The sequence below is a fragment of the Aspergillus thermomutatus genome (genome assembly GCF_002237265.1).
Source record: "Aspergillus thermomutatus strain HMR AF 39 chromosome Unknown NODE_54, whole genome shotgun sequence".
Classification (NCBI taxonomy): Eukaryota; Fungi; Ascomycota; class Eurotiomycetes; order Eurotiales; family Aspergillaceae; genus Aspergillus; species Aspergillus thermomutatus.
The window spans coordinates 14,378-35,285 of NW_020798103.1; the positions used below are offsets into that span (position 1 = coordinate 14,378).

The 20,908-nt window shown below is 50.1% G+C and overlaps 5 protein-coding genes across 5 annotated transcripts; 2 read left to right on the forward strand and 3 right to left on the reverse strand.

The window, feature by feature from the left end:
• Positions 1–371: 371 nt before the first annotated feature.
• On the forward strand, positions 372–1,512 carry fbp1 (fructose 1,6-bisphosphate 1-phosphatase; the record flags this gene model as incomplete). Its single annotated transcript, XM_026755973.1, has 2 exons — positions 372–493; positions 573–1,512. The coding sequence occupies 2 exons, from the start codon at positions 372–374 to the stop codon at positions 1,510–1,512; spliced, it is 1,062 nt and encodes a 353-aa protein (XP_026615906.1).
• A 494-nt stretch (positions 1,513–2,006) lies between these two features.
• Positions 2,007–4,805, reverse strand: VPH1 (H(+)-transporting V0 sector ATPase subunit a; the record flags this gene model as incomplete). Its single annotated transcript, XM_026756190.1, has 4 exons — positions 2,007–2,906; positions 2,962–4,430; positions 4,526–4,604; positions 4,680–4,805. 4 exons carry the CDS (start codon positions 4,803–4,805, stop codon positions 2,007–2,009), a joined length of 2,574 nt encoding a protein of 857 aa, XP_026615907.1.
• Positions 4,806–5,506: 701 nt separating this feature from the next.
• On the reverse strand, positions 5,507–11,523 carry CDV56_103000 (proteasome activator BLM10; the record flags this gene model as incomplete). The annotated part of the gene is made up of 3 exons (XM_026756619.1): positions 5,507–5,569; positions 5,629–11,035; positions 11,096–11,523. The coding sequence occupies 3 exons, from the start codon at positions 11,521–11,523 to the stop codon at positions 5,507–5,509; spliced, it is 5,898 nt and encodes a 1,965-aa protein (XP_026615908.1).
• A 5,367-nt stretch (positions 11,524–16,890) lies between these two features.
• CDV56_104206 (uncharacterized protein) lies at positions 16,891–18,675 on the forward strand (the record flags this gene model as incomplete). Its single annotated transcript, XM_026757825.1, has 1 exon — positions 16,891–18,675. The coding sequence occupies one exon, from the start codon at positions 16,891–16,893 to the stop codon at positions 18,673–18,675; it is 1,785 nt and encodes a 594-aa protein (XP_026615909.1).
• Positions 18,676–19,087: 412 nt separating this feature from the next.
• CDV56_104418 (aldo/keto reductase) lies at positions 19,088–20,337 on the reverse strand (the record flags this gene model as incomplete). Its single annotated transcript, XM_026758037.1, has 4 exons — positions 19,088–19,594; positions 19,652–20,017; positions 20,088–20,238; positions 20,306–20,337. The coding sequence occupies 4 exons, from the start codon at positions 20,335–20,337 to the stop codon at positions 19,088–19,090; spliced, it is 1,056 nt and encodes a 351-aa protein (XP_026615910.1).
• Between the last annotated feature and the right edge of the window lie 571 nt (positions 20,338–20,908).

The following is a 20,908-nucleotide window of genomic DNA, read 5'->3' on the forward strand; positions in this document are numbered from 1 at the left end:
GATCCACCGGCAAAGAATTATTGCTTCTGGTCCTGGAGTACCCTCTGCTCTATAAGAAGGGGCGAACCGGGTCCTCTCTGGTGTCGAGCTGATAGATTATTTCCATTGCTACCATTCTTAACCTATCTCTCGCATCTCAATTCAATTCAATTCCATTCCATTGCCACCAATCGTCTCTTATCACGATTTGCCTCACAGTCTTGTAGAGGTTCGTTCTCCCGCTGTAGTTCTGCTAGAACTCTCCTTGTTTCTCCGTCGAACCGAGGTTGTACGTTGACTTACACTGGTTCTGTTCCCCTTCAGAACTTATTCTAGCATCGTGTCAATTCTCTCCTCTGTCCTATACACCACCACATCCTTCCACATCCAGAATGTCTTCGAACGGCAACAACGGCGCTGTGGGCCAGGAGAACATCAACCCAGATATCATCACCCTCACACGATTCCTCACTGAAGAGCAGGTCAAGGTGCCTGAAGCCACCGGTGACTTCACGTGAGTTTGACCCTTTCACGGTCTGTTGAGACGAATCACTATGTGCCGAAACTAATCACACTGCCATGGCTGCGAACAGATTGCTCTGCCATGCTCTTCAGTTCGCTTTCAAGTCTATTGCCTACTATATCCGTCGTGCGTCATTGATCAACCTGACCGGTCTGGCGGGCTCGTCAAACACAACCGGCGATGACCAGAAGAAGCTGGACGTGATCGGAAATGACATCTTTGTCTCCGCCATGAGAGGCTCCGGCAAGTGCCGTATACTCGTCTCAGAAGAGGAGGAAGAGGCGATCGTACTCGACGAGCACCCCAACGCCCGCTACGCCGTCGTCTGCGACCCCATCGACGGCTCATCCAACCTCGACGCTGGCGTCTCGGTTGGCACCATCTTCGGCATCTTCAAGCTCCCCGACGAGGTCCTCGGCCCCAACAAGAAAGTGACGGCCAACGACCTCCTGCGCGCCGGTACCGAGATGGTCGCCGCCGGTTTCACCATGTACGGCGCCTCCGCCCAGCTCGTCATCACCATGCGCAACGGCGGCGTCAACGGCTTCACCATGGAAAACTCCCTGGGCGAGTTCATCCTGACCCACCCCAACATGCAGCTCCCCGCCAAGCGCGCCATCTACTCCGTCAACGAGGGTAACAGCATGTACTGGGACGACTGGGTCAACGAGTACTTCCACTCCCTCAAATACCCCGGCGAGGGCCAGACGCCCTACAGCGCCCGGTACATCGGCAGCATGGTCGCTGACGCGTACCGCACCCTGCTGTACGGCGGCATTTTCGCCTACCCCGCCGACAAGAAGAGCACCAAGGGCAAGCTGCGTATCCTGTACGAGTGCGCGCCTATGGCCATGCTGTTCGAGAATGCCGGCGGTCTCGCCATCAACTCCCGCGCCGAGCGTCTTCTCGAGGTCGTTCCCGAGCACATCCACGACCGCAGCGGCGTGTTCCTTGGCTCGAAGGATGAAGTGCAGAAGGTCATCGACACCTACAACAAGCACAAGAAATGAGTGCAATATATCCTCGCTGGAACGATCGATGTCGGGAAGGAGTTTTCGGGTTTCTGCAATAGCCTGACCATTGGCGTTGGACTAAATGATCTGCATGTATGGAGTATTGTAATTAAACTCGCAAATAAAAGAATATAATCCAAATGCACGACATGACATGTTGAAGTTAAAACAAGGAACAAAAGATGTAGGCTGCGCGCTCCTATCTGGAGACTATAGTCATTTTGAACTCAAAAGTCCCACACTACGTGGGCAGCAGTCTATAACCCATTTACTCGTTGTTTATTTGACTGGGGGGCAGTCAACTATATGTGCACCCCACAGGCGTTATTTGTGTCTGGAGTATACTAGCTGTGAAAATACTAGCCGTGAAAATATACAAGGTCCGAGCAAAAGAAAGTCACAGTATCAATGACATCTAGATTCAATTGATTTCTCCAGATACAGCTATGGGTCTATAAAGAAAGACAAAAAAAAAGAATGTACAACCCAGTTTAGTCAACTGGATCTTCTTCAAGAAGAGTCTTGAAGCTGAAAGGAGCGAAGGGTATGCCATCACCCATGAAATGCTTGCTCATGGCCTCGACCCAGTGTAGACGAAGGGAGTGAAGCATTGCACTTGTACCCTCCATGACACACAAAATGGCAATGGTCAGTGTGAACCACATATAGAAGGTGACGACAATCATGATAACGCGAATGGTAGGCGACTCCTGCTCAAAGGCACCGCCGATGGTCATGTCCCACAAGACGATCGAAAGCTGCTGGTGAGCGAGCGAGAGAGCCCACAGACGGAGGTATGAAGCGGTGTGGGAGATGCAGTTGAGACAGAACTCGATGGTGTGGATGACCTGGTGGATAATAATTTCAGAAAAGTCAAATTCCTCATGCTCTTCGTCGCCGAGGTCTTCAGCAATCATCGCCACGCCTTCACCGTCGCTGGCCATGCTATCGCGGGGCCCCGAGACTCCACCGTTCATATCAGTGTCATCCTCCAGCGCACTCACACGGGACTGCTCCCCAAGGCCTCTGTATCCCAGAGCACGAGCACGGTTGTGTTCCCAGCGAAGGTAGAATGGCTTGAAGAAGAGCATGATTGGGACTTGAACAACAGCGAGCAACAGCAGCACAACCTGGACACCGGCTTGGCCTTTGTACAGCTGCTCTTCCACAGTTCCGGGAGAGAGGAACATGAAAATGAGCATGTTCAGAAGACCTGGAGGAGACTGGCCCCTGGCGTCCCAGTTGACAGACCATTTGTAGACGATGGTGAGAACAAGGTAACCAAAGATTGACTGGAAGAAGATCATGCCGGGAATGAAATTGCCAATAATGTCGACCTTTGACTTGAAATGCCGCGCGTTGATATACTGCAAGCAAAGCGCATATGTCATCTAGGAAAGTCAGCGTCAGTCAGACTCTCTTGACAAGCAGCAGAATATCACTTACGTGTGCCCAACCCAAAATAATACTCATCTTCATCTTCATACTGTTGGTAAAGAGAAGAGAGTTCTCAGCCTCGTGCCAATTCCAGTCCAGACCGAACGGGTAACGATAGCCGGCCTTCAACGAAGCCTCAACTGTCTGTCCCTTCTTGATGTTATCAGGCCATTGCCACTGACTAGGAAAGACAGTGAAAGACTTGGAGAAGACATCGTTATAGATCAAGCCGGTGTACATAGAGAAAAGACCCATCATCAACATGATGTAACGACCATAGAAGGCCATGTAGGTCAACTCGTCGAGCTTCGTCTTCTGCAACTTTCGTTCCCAGAAGATCATAGCAGCAGCGGCCATTGCCATCAAAGCACCGTGACCGAAATCACCAAACATAACAGCGAACAGAAAAGGGAATGTGACGACGGTGTACAGTCCAGGGTTTGCTTCCGAGTACTTAGGAATACCGTAGGCATTGACAATGGTCTGGAAGGCCTCGGTAAACTTGTTCGTCCTGACATAGGTAGGCGGGGTCTTGTTCGTCCGAATCTGATTGACAATGGTAGGCACGCTCAGTCCAGCGCGGTCATTGACGTCTTGCAGAGTCGACTTGATCAACGCCAGGGAGTTGGTCGGGCACCACGCCTCGGCAATCAAAGTCTTTCTCGCTTGGTCATAGGAGAACTTGTTGAGCGTATCGTACACGGCCTTCTCCTTCTTGACAATGATCATCCAAGCCGCAAGGGAGCGGGCAATCTGAGTAAGCTCTGCATCCAGGGTGTTCTTGGTGTTGCGCAAAACGTTGCCCACATCACTCAGCCGGGTGTTAACTTCATGAATCTGATCCCTTCTCAGCTCGCTGTTCTCATCAACACCATACAACGAAGCACCAAGAGATTCGGAAATCTTCCTGATCTTCGAAATGATGTGCTTCCCATGAGCGAAGATCACAAAGACATTCTTGTGCGATTCCTCATTGGTAGTCGGGTCAATGATCGGCTCGGGGATCTCCGACTGGTTCATGTACAGGTTACCACGCAGAGTTCGCCAAAGAATCCGCTCAAAGGCACCAATACGATCCCGGGGAATAACACCGGCCACGAACCCAATGTTCATCTCAAGGAACGACTGCTGAGCCTGGGCATCGCCATTCGGTCCACGGCTAGGTTGGTGTTCAACATCCCGCAGCAGCGGAGCTTCATCGTTATCGAACGACTGGCGGATCTCGTCCGTATGCGTATGAGCGCGATCAAAGAAGCCGCCGGCCTCTCTGAGAACCCACCGCCACTCCGTAAGCTCAACCTCGCGCTTCTTCAGGGTCTCGTAGCTATCGTTCAGCGAGGCGATTCTCTGCTCGAGGCTCTCACTCCGCTCGGCGAGTTCATCGATTTCCGAAGCCAGGGGAGCTGCCAACGTATCGGAGAATTCGGTGGAAGATCTCATCGGGATTCCTGCCTTGCCCATCTGCGCATGGAAATAGCCTGCCAAGAAGTCATGCATGTTCAGCCAGATGCCACCACCACCGCCGCCAGTATCTTCGCGACGCATTTACCCTCTCACAGGACGGAATACATACGCAGTTGTCTCTCCACATTATCCAACCGACGAATCTCCTTGGTGAAAGTCCGCTGGAAAGCATTGGTGTCGGGGTTAAGCTATTGTAGATATCCAAATCAGCCACCTGTATCTCATCTACTCAAGCAACCTCAGCCAGATACGGCACAACTTACATCTCGGAATTGAACCTGACCAAGTTCTCCTAAAGCACTAACAACCTCTCGTCCGATTTCATTGGCGATATAGAGCTGCGTCAAGCTCATATCAGACGAGCGGAAAAAGGTGTCCCTCGGAGCCATGGTGAAAGCGTCACTGCCTGCAGCAGGTTCTTTCCACCACAGGGACGGGTATGGCGCAAGGACTTCGTGTTTAAATATATAGTTGCGACAAACCGTCTCTTAACGATAGAAAATGGCAAGAAATGACGGGAAGAACAGCGCCGCTGGCTAGAGGCAGCTATGGATTGCTCAACTGGTGATGCACTTGGCGCTCTCGGAGAGCCGCGTGGCTTGCCTTTGGGGCACGTGATTATTATGTCATCCAGCTTACTCAGACAGCTGTTTATGGTCAAGAACAACTGCCATGAGGATGGCATTATTCATGCCATGGGTGTTGGCAAAACATGGCCAAACAATTGAAAAAAAAGAAATTTGCTTCCAGTCTTCTCCTAGCTTTTTACGTCTAACGGAGTCCTATACTTTAAAATGCTCATTTGTGCTCAAACATGTGAGGTGCCCGGAATACAGGAACATATAGTTCTGTAATGTCTCCATAGCAAATGCTTAGAAGTCATTCCTGGAACAGAAGGCAATACATTTAAACTATTACACACAGTTGCTTTTACTGCTATACAGACCATGCCTAATGCAAAGGTGACGCTGCTCTAGACAAGAATCACATAGAAGGATCAAACCTCGATTTGAAAGAGTGACTTGACTATCATACAGATTATGACATAGCTATTGTGCTTCTCTCCTTCAATAGCTTCTGACCCGCCGCTCTACGCGAAATAACTCTTCCAGAGCACCCCTGATAGGTCTTCAAGCTGATCTGATGTGAAAGCCTATTTGATAAATTAGCTTTTGTGTCCCTCAGAATCCTAGTAGTACGTTCGTCACCAACCTTCGCGTCTATGTGCCAGGTATCTTGCCTCGTCTTCTTGAAATCACTGATAATTGACTTGACGCTTGAACCAACAATGCCGGGGTCGCTTGCGGCGCGGATACTCAGCGTGGTTAAAGCCTCAGGCATCCACTTCGGAGGTGGACTGTCGTAAGGGAACGCTTGTATCAAAGCCCCAAGGCCCAAAACTGCGCCGTGTCTGACAATGATGAGTCTAGTATGCTCGGGAGTTGGTGTACCGGCTCGAGAGGAGACTGGAGAAGCCAATACAGAACGAGCATGGTTCTTTGGTTTCTTGGGGAATGGGTTCTCAACTAAGACTTTCGTGAAGCGCTCTTGGAGCTTGCTGACCATGTGCCGCCGGAGAGACACAGGCGAGCAGCGAATCATGCCCGAAAGGGTAGCTGATGCACCAGCCCTCACCTCATGCTGTGTATCCTCAAGCATATTCGCGATACAATCGAACAACTTTTCCCGATCGACGGGAGAAAGTAGGAACAGACGGCGGAAGTAAATGATCTGAATGTTGATCATGACTCGCAAGCGCTGGTGCCACGAGGGTGACGTTTGCCCAATGTGTATCAGGGATTTGATGAAGCCGGAGTCTTGCTCAGCTGGGTACGGGATATTTGGTAAATGACGGAATACATGATAGGCCAATGACTGAAGTTCCGGGTCTTCTTTGACATCCATCATATGCAAGAGCTGCCCTATGAACACATCAGGGAAGAACGGGACAAGCTGAGTACATTCGTGAGATGAGAGAGTGGAGTCGAGCCACAGGAGAACTGTCTTGCTGCCAGAAGTGTAGGAAGATGGGGTCTGTTGACCCGGCGTTCTCTCATGACGCCATTTCTCAATCCGGTCAAAGACTTCGCGCACCATCTTAGAAAACTCCTCATTAGGGAGGTATGCATAAGTGCCGACCGATGAAGCCGACTCCTGTGCCTTGAGGAGACGCTGAAGGTCCGCGTACGACTCGTGATATCGTGTACGGTGAATCGTTGCAAGAGTCTGACCCATTGCCTCACGGACTCCCTTGTACGGGTGATCGAGATGTGCGAGGAAATCTTGGACAATTGGCTTCTCCAACTGGAAGTGCCAGCCAGCATCTATGATGCATTGATGTAGCAGGTTGATCTTGGAGCTCTCTTTGAAGGCTGCGTTGGTTGCCATATCCAGCCGGAAGCTGGCAAGCCAGTCAACCAAGGGCCAAGCTCGTCGCGGATCCCGACATTGGAGGACCATATGAAGGAAAGTAGTCCAGTAGCCTGAATTTTCTGGAGTCAATCCATCGGTGAAGACCCTTTGCACAATCGGGAAAGCATATTCCCAAACCAGTGTCCTCTTCTCCACGCTCGTATCCGTGACAGAACTAATAAGTGCACCAAGGATTTCTGCAGTAGCTCTGTGTTGATGCTTGTCACTACCGTCTTCAAAGACTGCTTCAATCTCTTCTTGAATGTCTTTAAAGGTAGCAGCGGTGAGCCCGTCGCGGAGCATCAATTCGAATGCGTAGAGGAGCATCATGGCACAGGGCATGCGAAATTTGTCGGCTGACGGGTCCCGTGGCTCCTGCTTCATGTACATGAAGAACTTGGAGAACCACCCTCGATCAAATAGTTTACCCATGTGCTTGCGTACGTTCCATTCCACCTCGTCATACTCAATGTCACGCTCCAGATTAGACTTATATGCAGGCATATTATCCGACCATACGAGCCATCCGGGAAAGTCGTGGTCAATATAGTATTCGGCCTCTGGCTTGGCGAAGCTTGCCAGGTACTGCTCTGTCCAACCTTCTTCGTAGCGCTTGGTGGCAACCTTGATTTTGGATGGGAAGTGCTGGTTGCCCAATATATAATTCTTATAGTCATGGCTGCAGATCGCTCGGACATCTACCATAGTAAACAATGCAATGAGAGCTTGAGAATACATGCCACGCAGCCCGGGATGGTCATCGATGGAGCCTAGAGTGACGAGCTCTATGAGATTGCTGCTTGCGATGTAGTCGAATCTCAGACCCATTGTGATTACAATGGTGGCTGCTCGGCTAGCGACCTTCCAGTGGGAAACTCTTGCCAGGTTGACCAGTTCCTCAGCCATATCGGCCTTCTTTTTCTCAACGATAGCACGCTTGTTGTTGATACTCTTGCGCTTTTGTGTAATCTGGTCTTGGACATCCTCTTTCGGAGCGATCGCTTCCACAATATCTCTGTCAAGCACGGCCATTCTTTCCATTGCACGGCCGTAGTCCATGATCTGGAAAACTGCACTAGAACAAATTTTCTGCACGGATGGTTTATCAACCGCGCTTGCGTCAATGAAAGTTCTGATCAGCGTGGGGGCATATTTCCAGTGGCGTCCGACAGTTTTCGCAACGCTACTCAGCAGCAGAGAGAACAATGCACCTTTGATTCGCGCATGATCATTCTCCCTGATACCTTTCTGTAGGGCCGTGAGCAAAGGAGGAATGACAAGAAGTCGTGACCCCCAGATCGCCTTGAGAGCAGATTCGCCAGCGCTCTGAGCGTTGCGACGAGTCTCCGTGTAAAGCGAAACGCAGGACTCGGCAAGATCCAGGAGCAGGACCTCGTCAAGGCGAGACCGTGATCTTGGGGCAGCATTGTGCCTCAAGCGCTGCAAGTGGTATACATTCGCCCTCCGCACCAGCAGGGGGCGCGGGTAGTCTTTCCTGATACCGCTCATCTTGTAAGGATGAATATCGGCCGCAAGAAGGCGTGTAACTCTGTCTAGAACATGTGCAGACCGTTCAATGCCAACATCAATGAACCAAGACCGAAAAGCCGAGTATAGAGCTGCGAAGCAAGATACATCGTCCTCTTGCTTATCAGATAAAAACCTGTGGACTTCGTGTAGAACCCAGCCAGCCCTCTCCCGAAGATCATGAATGCAACTGTAAAGCGGGTCACTCTCCTCTAGAGGATAGCCCGTAGGGTAGGAGAAGCTTTCTCTGACAGTTGCCTCGTCGGAGGTGTCGAGCGATGCGTCAGGATCCTCGTCTCCAACGCCATTTGCGACTGGGAAGCCCTTTGCATCCGACATTTCAGCATCATTCGCTATCCCGTCCACTCCTTCGTCTTTCGTTCTCGACGCTGCTTTGGGGTCAAAAAGAACAGAGATTCCCGAGAGAATAAGGCGTAGTAAGACGAGATTCCTGGAAACTTCATCTGACCAATCCTTTCCGCTGCCATCCCTTTTCACGCTCGCTGTTCCATTGGTAAGTGCAGTCAACGATTTCAGAGCAGTTTCTGCTTGATTTTGGAAGATTTCGACAGCAAATTCAAGCTCCTGACGCTTCGGAACATGCCATTTCACAGTCAGATCATGTGGATCTGGTTGATAACTCCAGAGCTCAGGTGTTATTCCGCGGGCGAGGACCTCAGGCTCGTACAGCGAGTAGTCGGTTGTGTATGTCCCCGTGAGGTTGAGAAGGAGGTGGTGAATAAAGTTTGATACGTGAACAGTGGGTATGCCCCTGCATTTTTGCTGCATATAAACGGCAATATCGAAAAGCTCCTTCTTGTGAGCTAGCACCGCGTCTCCAACGTGAACAACGCACATGCTCAGCATGCTGATATTCCAGACCAGAGCACGATCGCGGGGGAGAACATCAGTTCCGGTCGTCCTAGTTGAGCCTGCGCCATTGTCGTCAATTTCAGTCCGGATGGCTTGCGTCAACACCGGAATGAAACGCTTCAGAGCCTTGTCCGGATTCACTTTGCAGATGGAATTACAAATAAAAGCCATCGCATCTCGTGCTTGGTGAATGACATGATTTGACACGAAATCGACAACCTTGGACAAAGCAATATCGAAATACTCAGGCGAAAGGGACGAGAGTAAAGGCATGAAGGTTGCAGGAAGAGTGTTCACAATGTTCTCTTCTGGCGACCCATTCCGCACTCTACTCACGTCTGGAAGGTTCTCGAGGAGAGTGAAGACACGCCCCAAGAACGAAACGATGAAATCTCCAAAGCCGCATGTTGATGAGCGCAAGATCATTTCCTCGTTCTCATCGCTCAAGTCTGTGTCGTAGTTCAGCTGTACCTCTACACCTTCCGCCTCCATCCGTGCCATCTCGCCAGCAATCCACTGCATGGCCAGCATGTCACAATTAATGTCTTCTCTGCCTTTTGTTAGGTCAAATAAGGGGATGTTGTAGCACGCTGACTGAATGAAAGACAGAGCGTGAAGAGACTTCTCCAAGTCGTTGGCATCGATACCCGGTAGAGCGAGCCCAAGCAAGGTTGTCATGTGGCAGCGGTAGCCTTTCGTCCGCGAAATAATTCGAGACAAGACTTGAAGGGCTCGGAGAGAAGATGCTGTGCGATGAACCTCCACGAGACCTTGTAAAGAAGGATATATTCTTTGCAGAGCTCCCGGAAGAATTAGGTGCGGTTCCAAGAATGCAAGGTTCTGCAAAGTTGACAATGAGAAGCTGATGGCGGTGCCGCTCTTGGCATAAATGCCCATGAAAACTACATCGCGCAGGCAGAGCACAAAACGGCGTTTCAGTGGCTCGGTCAATCTGCGTCCAATCGGCACTTCCATCTCACCACTCTGCTCTCGGTTCCACCGCATCAGGAAGAAGTCAGAGAGATAGTATACAAGCTGAGACAATGTCTTGGTCCAACCACCTGAATTGGAAGGATGGAAAAATGTTTCCACGGCCTGAATAAGGCCCTCGAGCTGGCTCAGAATCGATTCTTCTGCCTCGGCGCATTCGGGCGAGAGTGACATCACGACCCATCTAGCAATGTGATGCGCAACGGGATGCTTTCGAGCATCTCGATCGAGCATGATGCCCAACCCCGACGAGATATCTACCAGAGCACTGTAGGGAGAAGTCGATTGTCCCACGGGGATTTCCAGCAGTCTCAATATGGCAGTGAAGATGAGTGCTGACTGCTCCTTGGTGAAGAGACCATATTCGGAGAATGGTATATGCTCTGCTGGCAACGAATCTCGTGCCAATCGCGAAAGATAGTCCAGAAATGTCATATCGAAGGTCTTGGAACGATTGACGAGCGACCATAGGTGGAAATATGTTGGCAGGTAATGCTGTGGTAGGAGTTCTTCTCTGGACTGGGGCGGCGGGGAGGTTGGAAGAAGCAGATTGATTAACCCAACAACAACAAATGCACCTTCCGAGAAAGACGTTGAAAAGTGAGGGAGGAATTCCTCCAGCATTGCCGGCAGCTCACATGGGTCAATGTAGAGCTGAACGAACGCACAGAGCTTCGTCAGCGTCTTGACGTTGCGCTTCAGGTTGGTCGAATGCACTAGACCCGACTCTGTCGGCAAAACAAAAGCTTTCAATTCTTTGTATAGGGGCTTCCAATCCAGGGTGAGATCCTTCACCGGCCGTAGATAGTGCTTCCGCCTGCATATTGTGTCAGCGCCCCGATCCCAGCTAAGCAACACCACGTGAGAATCTGCTCACTTTGTAAGTAGCATGAACATGCTAGCGAACCGTTCCGCAACATTGGGATCAATCCCGGGGGCCAACGAGAGCTCATAGTATAGCTTGACCAGGTTGATTCGCTCTGTACGAGTGGGGTCAAACTTGAGCGACAGCCAACCTCTAAGCTCTCGTGTCCAGTGGACCGCGCCGGGACTGAAATCCCCAGCTTCGACGGCAATGTAGAGCTGATTCAATATCTCTCGTAGATTTCGTTCCCTCTCAGCCTCATCTTCTGTCCGGTATGGGAGGTATTTGAAGTAAGGATAGGTTCGAGGACGGACACGGGCTTTGGGCTCGCCCTCCCCGTTCATCCCCGCGGGCTCACCACCGGGCGAAGTGGCTCGAGAGATCTCATGCGGAGGATAGACATTCTGGGTCAGAATCGCCTTGGGTCCTGAGGTGTCCATAATTGTGTAGGGTGTGCGGCAATTACTGCGGTGTAGGGGTCAAATTCGTGGGAGGACCAGATGAGCTCTGGATGCAAAGGACGTCAGCTTCAGATTCCATCGATCAACGGATCGAACAAAGCAGCGAGCGAGAATGAAGGGCTTATTATACACTAGTCATGAATATGGCAGCCAGATATCGAGCTGCAGATATCGATAATAGACAGTAGGCTGCAGTCAGTCCTGTTCGCATGGGGTAGCTCAGTGAATTTCGGTCTCAATCAGCGAGGCGACCGGGGAACAACGACCAGAGCTTAGAATGATGAAAAATAAACAGGAAAAATACGAAAACATAGATGTCCTCCTTACTAGAAAGAAAACTCGTCAGCATTAGCTGCCTATTTTGATTAGCAGCTTGGTGGTCAATATTAATGTGAGCTCACGCGAAGCAATGAAGGTGAAGGTATCCGTTGGGTTCGGTCGTCCTGAGAGATGACTGATGACATAATTCTACGTAACAGCACCGCAGCCTAAAAAGCTACTTTCCACTGCCACCAGGAGCGAAACACCCACAAGGGTCTGGTCGAGGGGGACATTGGTTCGGACATTAAATATAGCTGTGTGCTGATTTTGAGACATTTCAAGCCCAAATATGAACGTTTAGGCGGTTAAAAATCTTGGACTTCTGTACCCATTTCTTCTTTATCATCTACTCTATCTCTCGTCACTTTGGCTGCCACTCCATGCTATGGATTGATTCATTTCATTCCAGACAGATCGGCAACTAGTATTGCATGGAGAGCTTCATTGGGCTGTATGACTTTGCCAGATATAGATCTTGCTTCAAGCAGGTGGCAGGAATGAGCCGAAGAGAATTGCTTGAATCAAACCATAGATCATCATAGCTTGGATAGCAACAGCAGAGAGGCTGCTCCTCTTGTCAGTGGGCTGAGAGTCTCCAAGATCGCTTACAAGCTCAGCCGCCAGGTACCAGTACCATATTGGATATCCAGATGACAACCGGTTAATGATCTGAACATGGTAGCTGGTGAATGCTAGGACGGCGAGCAGGCCTTGAATGATTGCCAAGCAAGGGAGTAACCACGTGACTTTGGTTGATGACAATTTACTGGTGATGAATGGCAATCTCCATGCCCAGAGAGCTGACCGAAGAAGCAATGCTAACATGGGCATGGCCAAGAGAAATAGAGGGATGTTTGATACGGTCCAGTACCGTAGAAACCCAACATTCCTGTTTAAGAGATTGAGCAATGGCAACGAGACAGTCTGGCATATCTTCACTTACCAGTATTGTTCTTGGACAAAGCGGTATATACTTGGCATGGTCCATCCACACCATGGACGTGGGACGTTCGGAGTCATGCAGAAAGCGTTAAAAGCGATGTATTGGGGTACAACCAATCCTAGTGCTACGACACAGCCTCCGAAGATGATGGTCCCAAGGCGTGAGACAACTTCCCATGACAGACCTTGACGGAGAATCTGGTGCAGGTGTAGAAGAGCATCATACGCGAACAGAATTCCACCAAGAATTCCATTGCTGCGGACAGCTGTGGCCGCTGAGATTAGTACAGCAGCTGTAAGAAGTTTCAAGTTCCTTGACAGTCGCGGGTTCGCACTATCGTTGAGAACAGCTGACGAGTAAAGATAGAACCCAGAGATGTTGAGAAAGGAAAACAGAGCTTCCCCATAGGGTGCTGAAAGAAATGCACCCGCCGGACTGATGATGTGCAATGCAGCGGAAAGAAAGCAGAGAGTTTGCTGCCTAGCAGTGTCACTGCCAAAAATGTTGATTGAGAGCCTGTATAGAACCAAGACTGAAAGGTAATGAGAGATGTGGGAGAGCACAACTGCTACCAATGCAATTTGAGCTGATTCCCCTAAGCTAGCTGATCGAGGTAATACTATCAACACATATTAGTATTTGTGGTAGGTGGGGGATCTATCAAACTAGAAGGAAATGTTTGCAAATACCGGACACAAGAAAGGCCAGAAGCCTGGTATAACCATATCCAAAGGCCCATTCTTGTTCAAAGACATAGCCCTTCTCGGCGGCATGAACGTAGTAAATAGAATCCCATCGGACGAATCTGAGTGGAAGGGGAAAGTGTATGGGAGATGATGCAGCAGCACGATCAACGTCCGATAGTATGATATCAGATGAGTCTCTGGTTTGATAGGGAAGTAGACTTGTTGAGGTATCATAGCCAAGCCCGGGGCAGAAAGCTACAACTAGGAATATGAGAGCTTTCCATAGCCCAAAGGCCACGGATAAGCTTCTGAGAGGACGGCGAGGATTGACAAGATTTAGACCGGGCGAGGACGCCGACTGAGAATCAACGTGTCGAGACGGCGAAGTCATCACCGTTCAATGGAGACAGGAACTTTCATACAACAAAACAGTCTGTCTCTGTGCTGTGGGGGGATGCCGACAACCGTGGCAAGGCCATCAAATCAGCACAAAGTAGAAGTATTATTCCGCCTGTACTTCATACAAAGTAGAGCACAAGAGCGGCTTTCTCGACTCGCCGAGGTGCAGTGCAGTAACGAGCAATCGGCAGCTCTCGACTGGTTGGGACCGAAAGTCGTCAAGTCAGCATCCACAATGCCAAGACTTGATCAAGTCAGGTGGGCGGCGGGCCAGCATATCGGATTTGCGCGGCTTCGGCATAGCACAGCAGCACAGGCGTAGATAGGGAGTGAGTGCTACCTACCTACTAGTACATAGTTAGTTAAATCAAACCGCTGATTCAGCGGAACGGCGAATAGTTAACTAACTAGTTAACTAACTAACTACTAATTATTAACTAATGCGCGACTTTGAAGCATACTGTAGTGGCATGCTGGCATTACGTCGATCGATTTGGTGGCGATCCTTACAGTCATTAGTTTGAGAGCATGTCTTTCCTAGTAGAAGTATAGTAGTGATGATTGATATGGATCATAGATGAGAATGGCAGATAGAAGATTGAAGAAGATTCACTGAAAGCTTTTTTTTTTTTTTTTTTTTTTTTTTTCCCCTTTCCTTTCCTTGGCAAAATAAAACCCTTGTAGAAGAAGAAAGGGTTTTTTACTGGTTGACTGTTGACATTCTTACCTTGGTCCCGGTCAGCCCTATGGGTTGATCTGGGTCTGGAAACCAGGAAACATTATTCAACATAATTATCTTGTGCTGTTAGCTGTGGGATAAACTACAGAAAACCTGAGGGCCTAAAAAGGCTAATAGTACTGCTAGCGAAGTCGACTGATCTATCCTCGACGCTTGTACCATGGAATGACGTATTCTAGGTCACAATCGATCCTCATGTACCTCCTTATTTCGACGGAATGATGAGAAATCAAAGATTGCATGCTTTGGAATCACATACCCACCAAAGAGGACGACGAAATTTGTAAGAATGATAAAGATGAGTCTATCATATGGATGTTGCTGGAAAACGGAGGTAGCCGTCCTCGGTTGGTGGCGCCAATGCAGAAATAACCTCACCTTCATCTGTGGTCATGCATTGTGGAGGGGAGTTTTGCCCTTCCAACTAAGTGACTAGACTAATCAGCATATATTTCTTCTCTTCTATAGTACGTGTTTGATAACACTATGTAGATTATTGTTCTGCAATGTCCAGAACATGTTCACAAGCCAAATCCAGATCGCTGTGGCACCATGGGCTTCACTTTCAGGGATCCCCCGAGTCATCGACGCCTCTGACACCGTTCATTTCTCTTCTCTTCTCTTTCAGCTTTGACTTTGTATTCCTAGTACTCCGTACTGCTGTATGCGCATACCACGACGGGCATGTTGGCTGGGGGAGCGATATTGCACGAAGCTAATAGTTTGGGCTACATCCAGGTAGCTAGTTCGCACCGTACACCGTAGGATGATGCGCATCGTCTCGTATTATTATCTCCTCATTCGCAATCGGACCAACCTTACTTGAATCCCGTGGATGAGGTTGTCAGCTTTTGAAGTCAGCCGAAGGACGGAAGTTGGAGTCACCGTGTCAGGCAGTTCCATACTTTACAAACTTTACCGGCAACTCGGAGGTCCAGATCTCCGGTTTAGCGACAGAAAACCGTCCGGATTCCGCGGGTTTCTGATTGGATCAAGCCATCGGCTGGTTTGAAGATTCAATTCAGCTTTTGATGCTTCGTGTTTATGGTGATGCTAGGTAACTGCTAGGTAGTAATGTCATGTTGGTCGATCATTTTGTCTATACAAGACTCCGGTTCACAATCAAGGCATAGAAGACAGACAGGTTTTGGACTTTTGAGGTAGCTTGGTGATGTTCTGAACAGTTCCTCCGCGCTCCGAATCGGGCCAAAATGTATGAGTCTATGGCAGTAAGATCGTGACGATTTCATGGCTTATGCACACTAAGTAGGTACTTTTCAGTCTTCACTCGTCACGCTCCACCGAGCATAGCTCGGCCTTTTCTGCTTTTTCAGCCCCGAAGATCGCCGTCTAGACTGATTTGGGTTACGGATGCGAGTTGTCGCCCATGGATTGGCCGTTCCAAAATCCGACACGCGGGTATAGTTTGATGGCTTCCATAACATGATTTGCAATTATTAGCATAGCATAGTCTACCTGCCTTAGTATCTATCTAGATAGATTCATGGATACAAAAAGAATAATGATAATAATGGATACTCTGACACATGTGGTCCTGATGTGGATATCCTGGAAAATTCTTTGACCCTGACCGCCATCTTGCATACCTACTACTTATACACATCATGCAGCCTTCCTCTTGGAGGTACAAAGTAACCATGCATTATCCTGGTCATCTCATCGTCTTCATCATCGGCGTCGTCAAACCATCCAACTAGTGTCCATACCAAGACTTTCTTTCTCCTTCAACATTGCAGCTAATTCTCTTAAGACAGTTTCAGCCTCTTCCCCTTGCATTACTGTACTTTATTCTGACTCTTGCGTCTCTCATTTTCCAACCTATAATTTCTTACTTCCCCGCGTCCATCATCGCTGATTCTCGTTTTCCTTCGATACTTCCGCACTTCAGCTGAGGGCTCGGGCGGACAATTCATTCTTACTTGAGCTGTGCAGGTCACACAAGAGCTGACGACTTCCCCCTCTGTCGTACAATATCATCTTTCTACTCTCTCTTCCGTTATTCTCAATCTCCCATTACCTCCGAATACTCAACGACCTCCTTCTCATCCGTGTTTACCCCGCTTTCATTCTCCGATCTCACCCCAGATCAACACAAGATCCAGCCTGTGTGGGTTGAACTTCGTACAATCTATCGATCCTTGGCGATTACATCACAAGCTACCCCTGCATTCGCCTCTGCCTAGTCAATCGATGTTCCTCTTAATGGGTAGACCGCAGTCTTTCGATCCCATGAAATAATGCTATTCAACCTTGGTTGGACGGCGGATGCTGCTGCTGCTCATGAGAACGACCTTGTCGCACCCCCATCCGAGTCACGACTCTCCAGTGCCGCACCACATACCTCCTCAACCGTCGCATTTCCTACTCTATCCTCTCTGGGACTGGCGGAACTATATCATCGATACAAACCAACGGAAAGCAACAAATCGCACAAAGCACCACTGCGTACAATGCCGCTGAGCCAAGTCGAATCGCTCTCGTCCAGCGATGACGATCATACAATAGTGCCGCCAGCTGCAGATCGGCCTCGCGTCAGCCGCGCCCACTCAGTTAGGAAACCATCATCACGCCCGAAAACTATCTACCAATTGGCCCACCCGGCGGCCCACGCACGTCATCGGCGGTTGAAACTTCGGCCAAAGCTTCTTCTGCAGTTACAGCGAGTCTCTCAGACGACACGGCCCCTGCCTGTCTTGGATGTGCTACCATCAACAGTTTTCCTGCCGCCGTTGGCTCGCAAATTTCCTACAATTTTCAAAGGGAAAAAAGGACTCGGACCGAATGATTTGATCGTCGTGACAAGCGATTTGTACGAACGGACGGTAGGAGACATCGCGGACAAGTATCTCAGCTCGGACGAAGAGAGCCAGGAAAGCCGGGAGGTTATCGCAACGATCTGTCAAATTCTCAGGGAGGATGCTTTGTCCCAAGGAAGAGCGGAAATATGTCTTAGCTCTGGTCCGGCCTGGGAGGCGATCCCGTTGCCCAATGGTTCGTATGAATTTAGAGCCCAGACGGATTATGGGGTGCAGGTTTTGCGTTGGGTCTCGCGTGGAGCGAAAAACCGCCGTGTATCAGCACCTCCTGGGGGTTCCCTGCACGAGGACGGCAAACGTTTTACATTCAGTGTTATCAACCTCAATACCCGTCGACATCCCGTCATCGCATCGATGACTCGCAATGTCCTTGAAGTGTTTGACGAGTATTCTATGCCTTCTGTCTCTGGAGATCCTACTCTTTCACCTACATGTGGCATGTCGGTGGTCAGTGACTCCTCGGAATTGGACACCCCCCTCGACCGAGAAGTGATCAAAACGGATGATAGTCTTCGGACGATCATTATCCTGACGGCAATATGGGTGGCATTCAGAGAAGGCTGGTCGCAAAGTTTCACCTATGATGACTCGCCGTTGATGTTGAATCCGAAAGCGTTTTGCTCGCCCGGAGTGTCCAGACAGAGCTCTCCAACGGCCGTGAGAGCTTCGGACGATTTTCTTTCTGAGCAGAGGGATACATATTTGGACGGACCGGTGCTCAACAAGGTCGCGCATCGATCGTCGGTGTCGAGTACATTTCCATTGCAAACAGCAGTTCCTTCTGAGCGTGCCAGGTCGATGAAGTACGCCAGCCTACCAAAACGCTCGAGGTCCACTGGCGCCGCATTCATTGAGCGGTCCAATAGGCGAAGTGCCTCCGGGCTGGAAACCCAAGACAATAGACATAGCATGTTTCCGGCGACGCAAGATTTAGGTAGCACTGACGCGACGGGGACTCTTACCGCTCGCGGGTCTTCTTCTCGCCACAAAATAGGCGATATCACGACTTCTGACGGTCCAGACACAGTGCTAGACAAGTCTACTGATACGAATCGTCGGTCACGAAAGCATTCGGCGGCGTCCTCGGAGAAGGCCAGCAAACTCCTTGAAACCAGAGCGGTAGATTCTGCCTCGTCCAAAGGAAAGCGACGACATCGATTAAGCGGTTTTTTTGACTTTTTCACGAAAAAAAGCGGGCATCATTAAGCGAAGACTGGTGCTTCGCTGGCTCCTTGCCATTTACGCAACTTGCATCATGTGCACGAAACCATGTCTCCATGCGGGACCGTGGACTACACTTGGTTTGGCTCTGGAGGCCGCCTCGCACACTCGATCACTGTTCGCATAAACCTCTCATCTCCTTGCATTTTAGCATTTATGATTCCCACGGTATCAAGGACTTTTTACTTTCATTTTTACATTTTCGTAGTTTTGTACCCGTCCGTGTCGTTATTTAAGAGACATTCTCATCTATGATATATGTCATTATCTAGAGGAGTGTACATAGAGAAGAGTCTGAAACCAGTGGTCTGACCCTCTGCAGATTAACTGCATAAATGCAACCACTTAAGCACGCAGGTATCGACGGATCCACCGTTAAATACAAGCATACGAACAATCACCGCTCAAGAGCCGTTAGAGCCTTGGGAAGATAAGGTTCCTCGAGGTACTTGATCTCCTCCGGCGTCAGCTGCACCTTGACAGCAGCAACCGCCTCATCAATCCGCTCCTTGCTCGACAGACCCAGAATAGGGTTCTCCTTGGGATGGCTCAGCACCCAAGCAATGGCTACCTGCGCCATGGAGATCCCCTTCTTCTTCGCGATCTCCTCGACCCGCTCGACGATCGCCTTGTCGGCTTCGGTTTCGCGGCTGCGAATCAGCAGCTTCAGCGCCGCGTCGGTGTTCTCGCGGACGGAGGAGCGCGAGCCCCAGGGTCGGGCCAGGACACCGCGCGCCATGGGCGACCAGGGGATGAGGCCGACGCCGGAGTCGAGGCAGTAAGGGATCATCTCGCGTTCTTCCTCGCGGGCGAGGAGGTTGTGGTAGTTCTGCATGGAGATGAACTGGTGCCATCCGTTGCGGGCGGCGATATTCTGGAGGGATTGGAACTCCCATGCGGCCATCTGAGAACGTCAGCGGTAGGGTCCTTTTGGACAGTCTGCAAGAGCAGGAGAACGAACCGTGCTGGCCCCAATGTATCGGACCTTCCCGCTCTCGATCACGTCGTTGAGAGCCTTCATGATTTCCTCGCGCGGCGTCTCCCGGTCCAGACGGTGGATCTGCAGCACATCGATGTACGTGCCTAGTCGCTTGACGGAGGCATCGACCGCGTCGAAGATGTGCTTGCGGGAGAGTCCCACGCGGTTCACCCAGTCGCCGTCGTTCCGGCCGCAGGCGGAGATAAGAGGCATTTCGCCCTCGTTGCCTTCGTCGGCGACGCCAAAGTAGCATTTGGTTAGGATGACGACCCGGTGTCGGGGGATCGAGTACTTTTTCAGTGCCTTGCCGATGATCTCTTCCGAGATGCCGTGGGAGTATGTGTCGGCCTTTAATGTATTACTCGGGTCAGAGGATGTGCTTGCGCTGCGTTATTTGTGTCCGTGAACGCCCACTCACCGTGTCCCATGTGTTGATGCCGCGTTTGTAGGCATGTTCGATCAGAGGGAGGGCTTCGTCCTCGTTGAGGACCCAATCCTGCCACTGTTTGGAGCCATAGGACATGGCTCCTAGGATAATCTTGGAGATCTTGAGGCCCGAGTTGCCCAGACTATTTCAATTGGGTCTGGTTAGCGGTGCGGGACCCGGACGAGCCGCAAAGCATTGGGGAAGCGTACCGGACATATTCCATTTCATTGTTGGAAGCCATTCTATGCACTATTGGTAAATTGTCAGAAAAGAGAGCTCAATGTGCAGCAGCGAAGCAGAAGACAGGCAATAGTACTCACCGGAATCAACAGAGAGTCAGGATTGGGGAACGCAAATGCAACCAAACGACCAAGTCAATTGACGATAGCTCCATTCTTAAGTCCGCGATTATTATTATTGAGCTGGCTCCAGCTTCGGGCACTGACGTAGAATGAACCATCCGTGACTCAAGTTTGGTCTACCGTATCTGCCGAAAGTCTGAAGCGATGATGCGGTTGAGCCGATGAGTAACCGACCAGCGCTGTTGCTGGTCTCCGATATTCATCATTCGGTCCAGAGAGTCGGTTGAAGTATCAGCTTGGCCCTTCTTCCTTTAACTATTCACATTGAGAAAAAAAGTAACTATGTCCAAATAGTCAAGTGCTGAAGCGGAGGAAGTGATGCTTCTACAAACGAAGTGGGCCCGCAGAGTTCCTAAATGACTTCCAGGTCCTAGACCCATCATCTGCTTATCTCCGATCATCCTACGGAGGTGTGGTGCAAAAGTCATTGTCGGACCCACATACCTACAG